The sequence below is a fragment of the Apodemus sylvaticus genome, chromosome 3 (genome assembly GCF_947179515.1).
Source record: "Apodemus sylvaticus chromosome 3, mApoSyl1.1, whole genome shotgun sequence".
In the NCBI taxonomy this organism is placed as follows: domain Eukaryota; kingdom Metazoa; phylum Chordata; class Mammalia; order Rodentia; family Muridae; genus Apodemus; species Apodemus sylvaticus.
The window spans coordinates 73,995,255-74,006,276 of record NC_067474.1 but is presented as its reverse complement, the minus strand read 5'-3'; the positions used below and the strand labels follow the sequence as shown (position 1 = coordinate 74,006,276).

The 11,022-nt window shown below is 48.5% G+C and overlaps 1 protein-coding gene across 1 annotated transcript; it reads left to right on the top strand.

Moving 5' to 3' along the window:
- The first annotated feature begins 6,383 nt into the window (after nt 1-6,383).
- Hdhd3 (haloacid dehalogenase like hydrolase domain containing 3) lies at nt 6,384-10,123 on the top strand. Its single transcript, XM_052176588.1, has 2 exons — nt 6,384-6,674; nt 9,151-10,123. The coding sequence occupies exon 2, from the start codon at nt 9,280-9,282 to the stop codon at nt 10,033-10,035; it is 756 nt and encodes a 251-aa protein (XP_052032548.1). The 5' UTR covers nt 6,384-6,674; nt 9,151-9,279; the 3' UTR covers nt 10,036-10,123.
- Nucleotides 10,124-11,022: the final 899 nt, after the last annotated feature.

Here is an 11,022-nt window from a genome sequence, read left to right as displayed (position 1 = left end):
AGGAGATGCCAGCCACATCAGAAAGTCTTTATGCTCAAGACAGTTCCTGAGAACCTCTGCCCAGGGCGGTTTGGACACAGCAGGACGTGCAGCAGCGCGTCTCTGTAGAATGCACCTGTAGAATGCACGCAGAGAAAGGGGAGTCAGATAAGACAGAACAAAGCAGTTGAAGTGATACAAGCCTAGAAGGGAAGGTCCAAGACAGAAGCTGTCCCTGAGTTGAAATCGTAAAGGAACAAAGAGGACCGGCAGACACGCTCAGAGACCGCTTAGGTGGGAGGAGCTTGGCAGGGCTGGAGGGCAGTCAAAGAAGAGAAAGGTAGATAGATAACAGACTGGAGGTTGGAGTAGTTCCCACTCCTGGCAGGGACCTGAAGTTCTGTTTTGCATCTGAGGGGCAGCCATCTTAAAGATTTTGGGTTGTTTGGTTTAGTTTTCTCCACTAAGTACCACTGGCCTCACCCGTCTCAGCAAGCACTGCGCCACTGAGCTTCCCTCCAGCCCTTCAAGACTCGCCCTGCAGAGCAGACTAGAGACTCTGCAGGAGGGAAATAAGGAAGGAGAGAGTAGGGTTGTCTTCGTAGGTTTCTGAAGCTGACCAGCTGGTTTCAGTTCATCCATCTGACTTGACACCCATGCTGCCCCTACTGAAAGTCAGGGACAGTTTGCAGGCACACCTGACGTCACAGGGAGGCCCTACTCTAGCTCCAAAGCAACTTCAGCTCCGACTCTTGAAGCAGTGTCATTTCTAGGGTACAGAGTTAGAGTTACCAACTGAGCAACTCCTGCAGTCACACTGGTCCAACACTTGGTGACTTTCCATAGAGCTGTGACTAACTCACCTTAAAGAGTTGAGCTTCCTATTTCTAGCCACCGAAATCAAATCAGTCCTAAACTGTCCCTTTCGTGGATTCTGAGAATAGATTTACTGTCTAGAACTCATCACTAATTTAAAACATGCCATCATTGGGCCAGGGGTATACCAGACTAGACATGTACTATCTTGGCTGCTATGCAGCCTCTGAGCTCTGTGGTTAAAATGGTTCATGTGTTAGGGAAAGCTTTCCTAGGCCGTCCCAGAGCCAGCATCACCAAGCTCGTCAGAGAACCAGGAAACATGCTACCCTGCAGGTGCCATAGTCCAAATGTGTCCGGGAACAATGGCAGATGGAAAGGTCACCAGCTCCCTGAAAGACTGATGTTTGGACGAACAACTAAACTGAGATAATTGACCAAGAGCCTTCCAGGGAAAGAACCATCGTGCAAAGTTCCTGGAGTCCAAACGGAGCTGGATGAGCACAGGGCTGGTGTGGATGGACACCAGGGAGAATACGAGAACGGGTGGCCTGGAGATCAGTCTCGGTCCAAACCATACAGGGGCTTCGATGCCACATTCCTCTAACTTTATCCCAAGATCAAGGGGCACTTCAAGGATGCCTGCAGGGGAATGACCATGGTGTGTTTTTCTCTTCGTAACACCATGGCATTGTGCAGATGCTTGCACTGCATGGTGACCATAGGGATGCAAACACGGAGGTGTATTTAGAGTATAATTAAATGAGACCTGCTTGTCTGGCTGGCAGGTGCCCTAGCCATTTAGTGGAGAAAGCAGATTCAAGGTAGACTGGAAGGCTAAGTTTAGCTTGGGATCCTTGGCAGTAAGTCTAAAATATGGGTGGCACTCCCTTAAATCTACTCACACTTGTAGCAGAACTGGACTAAAGGCTACAAAGAAAACCACATGTAACATTCTGGCCCAGCTCCAAAGCATCAACCCCTAACCACTCATGACACCTCCCAGTAAGCAGGCGTGAGAAGGGTGGCTGGCCCCTCCTGTGTGACTAACCGGTATGGGAGGAAGACCTTGAAGCCCACTTTCCTTCAGGTCTTGTCACCTGAAGTGTCCACTTGGTGGCAGCCACCCACATCTTTACAAACAAAGCGGGCACAGACAGACATGGCTTTCACCTGGGGGATTGAAGCAGGACTTCCAAGACTTCGGAGACTAACCTAAGCTGCAGAGTAAGATCCATCTCTAAAATCAGGAAGAGACTGAGTCATCTGAAAGGGTTGTAGTTGACCTGTGGCTCTGTGCCGCATCCCTAGACAGAGAACTAGGTTTTCACAGTCTGGCAAGGCATGTTAACAACCTTCCAGATGTCAGGCAGTGGACATCCAGGGACTCAGACTTGGTTTTCTCATTTCCCTCTCAAATGTGTCAGTTTAGACTGTAGTTTGTCCCTTTGGCGGGCGTGGTAATCAACCATTTAACTCCCTAAGAGTGGAGAATGCCCGGCTTCCAACTAGTCATCCCATATAGACTGCAAGTCCCGCACAGGAGGCTTGTGAGATGTGGCAGGCCTGATTCTGGTTGCAGGGACCGAAACCCAGTTCAATAGAAAAAGAAACTGAACTGGTTTGCATACCTAAATCCTGTTAATCTCAGTTATGTGTGTACCCAGGTCAAAGGCTTTTCTCTTTTGGCCTTGGGGAGACTTCATTGTTAGATAAGCCTTCCCAGCCAACAACATGATCCCTCACTGAAATAACCCCTAAGATTTGTAATCCTGGAGAAAGGCCCATTCTGTCCTGTCCCTGCCATAACAACTCTGGAGATCTGTGATTGCTCTGCATAGGTCACATGTCCACCATTTGGCTCGATCACTGTGAACTGGACAGAGATGGGTGACATGGTTGGCCTGCTCCATTACATAAAAGGCTGACAAGGCCTTGGCTCTGGTACCAAATGGTCTTCTGCCTGGAATGCCTTCCCCTTAGATCTGTGTCTCTCCTCTTATATTTTGATCTCAGCTGACCTGTTTGAGGTTGACCTCAAATCTGACCCAACAATCTCTAAACTCCCTCTGTTTTCAGATTAGTGAATACAACAAGTCAAAATAACAGTAGTTTTAAAGGTTTTCTTCTTGGGGCTGCTGAGATGACTCAGCAAGTGCAAGTGCTTGCTGTGCAAGCCTGACCTGAGTTCAACCCCTGGAACCCACTGTGGGAACAGTGGTCAAGTCCAAAACTTGACTCCTGACCACTGCACGCCAGCTGTGGTACTCCTGTATATACTGTTTACTTCTGTAAGCAACCTGGGGCTGTGTTGCCAACTTGTGCAAACAGGATTGGTCTCAGTTTGTGTCTTACTCTGTTATATCTCATAATCAAAGATAGTCTTAGCTGAGTATGGAGGCACAGTCTAAATCCAGCACTAGATGGCCTGGAGTGGGAGGACCATGAGGGTCATCCTAGGCAGTGTAGTACAACTCTGACAAAGTCACGTGCATGAGCACCAATGTGCTGGAAGCATTGAGATCCCATAAGTCCACCAGAATCCTAACATTGAAAGGTAGATGATGCTTGTTGAGAATGGGGAACATTTGAACGCTAGTTCCTAGGATGGCCATTTCAGAAAACTGGCTCCGTCTACTGAAATGAAACACACTGATGGTATCCGGATTTCCACACCTAGCTATCAATAATGTATCCTGATGTTCTCTGGGACACATTCGCAAGGTTCACACACCTGTCCTCAGCTGCTTAGATGGGAGGATCATGAGCCCAGAGGTTGGCGACCAATCCAAGAGAAAGTCAGTCATAATGTTTTCTAATATGTGTGACCACCCCAAACTGGAATGAACCCAAATGTCCATCAGCAGTGAGATGAACTCCATTCACGTTATGAATGAACGAATGAGACAGCCACACAATGAGAGAGGGATTTTCTTTCCATTCTCACTTGCTCTGGTGATGTGGATTAACACTAATAAAACACAGACACGAAGGAAGATTCAAGAACACGCCTGCTGTGTTGTTACATTTACCCAGCTCACAAACAAGTGAAACTACAACTGAATCCTGGGGACAGGTCCGTGGTAGAAGGGTACTCGCCTTGTCCTGGTTCAATCCCAGCACCACATACACACACACACAAACACACGCGCACACACAAAGAAGTGGGCCATGGTGGTGTGCTTACGTCTCAGCACTTAAGAGGCTGAAGTAGGATCGCTGTGAATGAAATGGGACAACCCCATGTCTGGGCTACTATATGAGATCCTATATCAAAAAGGGGCAAGGTGGGAGTTCTTGCTACCATTTGGAGGATAAACCACTGAAAACAGATGCTCTAGGCATCTAGATTGGTAGGGGGTCTGGGTAGCAGACGCAAGAGTATATATTCATATTGTGAAATTTAAAAATAACATGCTTTTTATTTTTTTTAAGATGTGGCCTTACTATGTAGCCCTGGCTGGCCTCAAACTCACAGATATCCTCCTGTTCTCTGCCTTTTGAATACTAGGATTAAAGACATGCACCACCACACCCAGTGTATACATTTTTTCTGTATGTTTTAACTGAAAAAAAAATGTTTTAAGTAAATGAAAGATTCAAAGCAATGAGAGATGTGTGGCTAGCAGGTGTGCCCCTGCCTGGATTTCCCTGTGTCTTCAACAGGAGACTTAAGGAGGGAAATGCGTCATATAAGAAACTTGATTTCCCAGCCAGGTGGTGGTAGTACACGCCTTTGATCCCGACACTTGAATATTTGAGTTCAAGGCCAGCCTGACCTACAGAGTAAGTTCTAAAACAGCCAGGGCTACAGAGAAACCCTATCTTGAAAAATCAAACAAGAGGCGGGAGTTGATTTGATTTTCCAAAGAGAAAACACTACAGGCAAGCATCTGCATAATAAGAAGCCAGGGGCCTTAGGATGGACCAAGGGGTGAAACTGTGGGGGGATTTTTGTAATTTAGTTATGGGATGAAAAAGATCCATTAAATGGTATATATGTTTTTCTGTTTGAAATGGGATCGTGCTCCATAGCCAAAGCTGGTCTAAAACTTGGAGTGATCCTCCTGCCTTGGCTTCCTAACTGGGCTTGCAGGCATACCACCGTACCCGGCTAATGTGCCTAGCTCTGAAATAAAGCAGCTAGAGTCAAAATATCAAAGACCACCACCATCTTTCCTACGACATCTCAGGCTATTAATTTGCTTATTACTCCTTACTGCTGATAACCTAGAGACAATAAAAAGCAGATCCTAGAGGCCCAACAGTTAAGTCAAGGTCATTACCCCAGGTGAGCCAATACACACTGGCACACCCTCTTTGGAGATAGGCAGTGTGGTGACCCTGTGCTGTGTGGTATGTGACCTGAAACAAAAGTCTTAAGCACCTACAAGTCTGTTTTCTCATCTGGAAAGAATCTTCTTAAATGCTCAGAGGTTGGTTTCCTATGTGGTCTGTATTCATATCGTCTGTCACTATGCCACTGCCATATGGAGAGACCTATGAAATGGCAGCTGACACTAATTATCTTCGAAAATTATCCACTTAAAGCTAGCCTGGATTCTGTTGGAAGTTACTCCGTCTACTCTCCAGGGGGGCAGAGTTGGAATCAGTACCTAAAAGGTTAGGTTTGAGGTGACCCTGAGAAGAGATACAGTCAGGAAGTCTAGGATTCTCTGAGGAGCAAGGTGGGCCTCTGACGCCCTACCTCCATTTCTGAGACTCAACCCTGTGCTGCAGAACAGGTCTGGCAGGCGAGCTGGCTCATCTGTAACTTTGCACTTTGTTTTTCCTGAGGCCCAGTGAGAGGGAGTTGAGTCTATCTAAAGTCCACAGAGCAGCCGGAGATAACAGAAGGTGTTTGAAGAGGGCACTGGTGGGGGAGGGGAAGAAAGCAGAGGGAGCCCTCCTGCCCCTGCCTTCCAGCCAGTTCCTGGGCAGCGCTTACAGCTCATTTCAGTTATAAACTTGATTTTTGCCTGTCCCACCCATGTTCGTGTAGGCATTTTCCTGCTGTATCCACGGGTCAGAACACAGGTGCTTACTTAGCACCTCATGAATCAACCAGGGTAAGAGGACAGCTTTGCTTGTTTGCTTTCGAAAGTACTTTTGAAATATAAACGTGTATTTCGGTTACAAAAAGCCCACTCTTCTTACCCTTAAATGGTTTTTTAACAGAGTACCTAGGGTAGACAAACAGGTGGTGGCACGCCCATAATCCCAGCACTTGAGAGGCTGAGGCAGGAAGATGTTCATGACCCATTTACCTGCATAGTGAGACCCTATCCTAAAACCAAGTGTCTAGGTTGTTGCAGTGAACAAACTGTGTGACCGGCTTCGACTTTTGTTCTGGGTCATAACTGAGTCTGAGACATCCGGAGGGCTTCTAGAACCAATTAGGGTCTTTCAGAACAGAGAGGGACAGAGCCTTGCTGGAGTCCTCACTGCCGTAGGGGAGCCGGGCTGAGCCCTAAACCCCCTCCCACCATTCCCAAGTCAGTGTAGGGACTTCCCCAAGTGTCCCCATCCCGGGGAGGCGCGACGGGAGATAGAGAAGCAAAAAGAATCACCTGAGCTGTGATAATGAGGCTAAGGGAAGAGGGAAGGAACGTGCTGAGGCGTGAAACAGTGACCTTGAGAAGCCTGGTGGCGGTGAGAGGTCGTAGGACCGGGAGCTGGGAAGCTACGGGGGTAACGTAAGAGACTGGAGGCCCAAGACTCTCAGCGCGGCGGGTGACCGGCGCGAGGGAGGAGCTCGGTGACGCCTAGAGCGGGGCGGGGCGAGAAGCAATGGCAAGTCCGAGGGTCGCGAGCTACTGATCGCCTGCGTGGAGCCGGTGGAGCAGCCGCTTCGTCTCAGGTCGCTTTCCCCGAGCCAGGTGGGTGCGGAGGCCCAGGGCTGGGTGCGGGGCGCTGAACCGTGGGAACCCCCGAGCTGGGGACACTGGAGACCGGCCAGCAGTGGACCTGACCCCGGAGGCTCCATCTCGTCCCGCTGCTTTTAGGGTGGTCAGTCCTGCAGCCGGAGCCCCAGCCCGGCTTCGACTTTTGTCCTGGGGCATAACTGAGCCTGAGACATCCAGAGGACTTTCAGATCCTGTCTGGTTCCTGGCTGGGCCTCAGCCTACCCACCTGTTCAATGAGAGCCCTTTTAAAGTCGTCTCACTTTTGCTGACTTAAATTCTCTTTACATTTCTTTACGTGCCCCGCCCCCACACCCCTCCTCACCTCTGTTTTGTTTGGCTGCATTCTGAATGAACCCTGGACCCCACAGATTGAAAGACACAGCTATGCAGTCCGCACTGTCTGGGGACAAACCAGCAATCAGCCTCTGACTCCAGGCAGAGAATTGTATGTTGGGTATTGGGTCAGTCGTCCTCCTGAATTGATCTCCTCTGCACTAATAACTCTAAGGAGACCTTGCAGCTCAGAGCCCCCCTGTAGGAATGAACTGTCTTCTGTCCCACCCTATCCCAGGATCAACATAATCCAACTTTTAAAAGAATATAAATATGGGTAAGTAAGCAGAGAGAGCCCCTGATAGAGTCTGGACATCTAGGTTCTAATCCAGGCAGTGTTTGCAGGCTCACTGCCCCCTCCCTGGTTCCATCAGCCCCTCACCAGTTATGTCGTTGGGCAGAGTCTCCAGGAACCTTTTCTTTTTTGACATTACTACTAATCTTTTTTTTTTTTTAATGAAGCCAAGTTGGAGGTTTTATTAATAATATTTTAATGCAGACTTAAGCATGAGAGTTAGGAGGAAAAGAAGGACTCTGAAAAAAGTCAGGCAGACTCAAGTGGGAATATGGGTTTCTTTAAGAAGGGCACCATTTTCTAATACTAGTAAAAAGGTCATGGGCTGGAGAGATGGCTCAGAGGTCAAGAGCACTGCTGCTCTTCCAGAGGACCCAGGTTCGACTCCCAGCACCCATGTGACAGCTCACAACTCTCTGTAAAAGGGCATTTGACACCTTCTTCTGGCTTCACAGGCACCAGACATGACTGAGGTGCGCTTATACACATGGAGACAAACACCACACACAGAGCTAATAGCACTCATAACTGCTTCCTGACTGTGACCTACAAGACTGCACCCGAGTCAGCTCTACCCAGAACACTAGCCTCTGCTAGTTTTTTTTTTTTTTTAAAGATTTATTATTATATGTAAGTACACTGTAGCTGTCTTCAGACACTCCAGAAGAGGGCATCAGATTTCATTACGGATGGTTGTGAGCCACCATGTGGTTGCTGGGATTTGAACTCGGGACCTTCAGAAGAACAATCAGTGCTGCTCTTAACCGCCGAGCCATCTCTCCAGCCCCCTCAAGGAAGTTTACATATTTTTTCTGTATGTTCCTTTCTCAGGATTCCTCAACCTGCCAAGGAAATTCCTGGGTTCAAAGACTAACTTCGGTTCCAGATTTATAGCCTCATGCTTGTTTTATAGATTTTTTTTTTTTAATCTACAGAGAAACCCTTATTATTAAATACCTAGAAATGCCACAGGGGATGGAAACCTGTCTTCTTCCCCAATATCTGGCTCATAAGATGCCCAGAAATGTGTTTTGAAGCAAATGCATAAATTATTTCATTTAGTCCAAAATTTTTCATTGGGTGTTTTTCTTTTTTTTTTTAAGATGTATTTATTTATTATATGTAAGTACACTGTAGCTGTCTTCAGATACTCCAGAAGAAGGTATCAGATCTTGTTATGGATGGTTGTAAGCCACCATGTGGTTGCTGGGATTTGAACTCAGGACCTTCGGAAGGGCAGTTGGTGCTCTTAACAGCTGAGCCATCTCTCCAGCCCTGGATTTTTTTTTTAATGATTTGTTTTCTCACCTTCATGTGTCTATGTGAGGGACTCTCCACTGGAACTGGGGTTACAGACAGTTGTGAGCAGACATGTGGGTGCTGGGAATTGAACCCAGGTCCTCTGGAAGACCAGCCAATGCTCTTAACCACTGAGCCATGGTTCTAGCCCCTGGTTTTATTTTTTGAGCTGGATTTAGCCCCAGCTGGTCTCAGACTTGCTATACATCAAGGATGGCTTTGAACTTGTGATTCTCCTGCCTCCTCCTCACAGTCGCTGGGACTGTAAGTTGTGCCACTATGCCTCCTTTATTCAGTCTGGGGATCAAAAGTAGGCCTTATGTATACTAGGCAATCTCTCTAACCGCTGAGCCACAACTCTAGCTCCAGCCCTAAGATCTTGTGAGGCAGGCACCCTTGTGCTTCCAGATGAGACCCATGGTGTTTAGAGAGTGACTCCTCTGATCACATACTTGGTACATCAGGTCAGTCTCTCACAGCAGGGCCTCAGCATCCACCTCACCTACCGATTTTTCATTCCAGGATCTTGTACTGACATTTCCAGAGTGCCTTGGGACAGCCTGGAAAAGAGCCACTGCTAGCTTGTGTAGGGCGGCCTGAGCCAGTTCTGTATCTCCTTTGATTCTGGGATCTGCCCTGAACTTGATCTCCATGGCACACCGGCTGCCGATGCGCCTGCTGACTTGGGACGTGAAGGATACCCTGATCAAGCTCCGCCGCCCTGTTGGGGAGGAATATGCCAGCAAGGCCCGGGCCCATGGCGTGGAGGTGGAAGACGCGGCCGTGGAGCAAGCCTTCAGGCAGGCATACAGGGCTCAGAGCCACAGCTTTCCCAACTATGGCCTGAGCCGTGGCCTTACTTCCCGTCAGTGGTGGATGGACGTGGTCCTACACACCTTCCGCCTAGCAGGGGTCCCGGATGCCCAGGTCATGACTCCAGTTGCTGACCAGCTATATGAAGACTTCAGCAGTCCGTTCACTTGGCAGGTGTTGGAGGGGGCAGAGACCGCCCTCAAGGGGTGCCGTAAGCGGGGTCTGAAGCTGGCAGTGGTCTCCAACTTTGACCGACGACTAGAGGATATCCTAACAGGCCTTGGCCTGAGAGAACATTTTGATTTTGTTTTGACTTCTGAGGCTGTGGGCTGTCCTAAACCGGACCCAAGGATTTTCCGTGAGGCTTTGCAACTCGCTTGTGTAGAACCTGCAGCAGCAGCTCATGTTGGGGATAGTTACCTCTGTGATTACCAGGGGTCTCAGGCTGTGGGCATGCACAGCTTCCTGGTGGTAGGCCCCGAGCCTCTGGACTCCTCAGTCAGAGATTCTGTACCTAAAGAACATATTCTACCCTCCCTCTCCCATCTCCTGCCTGCCCTCGACCTTCTGCAGGCCTCAAGCCCTGCGCCATGAGTCTGGTGAGGGAGGTAGCGCGGACCAAATAAACATGGAGGCATGTTTGCCTTCTTTCTCTCCTCTCCTGCAGAGGGAGGTGTCTCGGCCTCCTGCTGCAGCCTCCATAACCTATTCTGATCACAGAATTGCGAAGACTTGGCAGTAGCCTGGTCTCTGAGCTCTCTAATTATTCATACTCGGGTCCCTTTTTATGCATTATTATTACATGGTGGTATGTGTGTATGAATGTGTGGGATGTGTATCATCTTGTGTGGTGGTCACATGATTTTGTAGACTCTGGTCTCTCATCTTTACGTGGATTCTGGGAACCAAACTTAGACCTCGGTTTGTGCCACGAGTGGAGTGCTCTTACCCACTCAGCTAGCTCAACAGCTCCCTCTATCCCCTTTCTACCCTGGCCCCCACTCCACATCCACCGAGGGCCCATCCATTCACAACCATGGACTTTTTGGCTTTTTGAGATGGATTCTCTCTCTAGCCCAGGTTGATGTGAACTTACTCTAGTCCACGCTGGCCTGAGAACTCATAATGATCTTCCTTCTCAATCAGCCTTCGGAATGCAGGTGTGAGCCACTTTTAAGAGCTAGGGAGGTAGATCAGTGGTAGAGCACTTGCCTAATTTGTCATGTCCTGGGTTCAACTCTAGGCACGCATGGGCACATGCACAACTTACACTGTTTTTACAGTAAGGGCCTTTTTGTCACTGGAGATGTGAAACCCTGCTGTGCAAAACACAAGGTCAAAAAAGCTCAGAGAAGTTGAAATAGAAATCCTCTCTCAACATGGGACCCTCAGGCTGTGATGAGTCCAAAGTCAGGGTGCTGGGCTATTCAGCAGGAATGCTGTCCATTTGCATCCTTGAGTGGAAGACACTGTTGGCCTGTGGCTGTCCATCGCATACTCTGCTAAATTCTCTACCTTAAAGCTCTCTAGTAGGCAGATGTAGAGTGACCCTGCCCCAACTTTACATAGTAAAGCATAGTA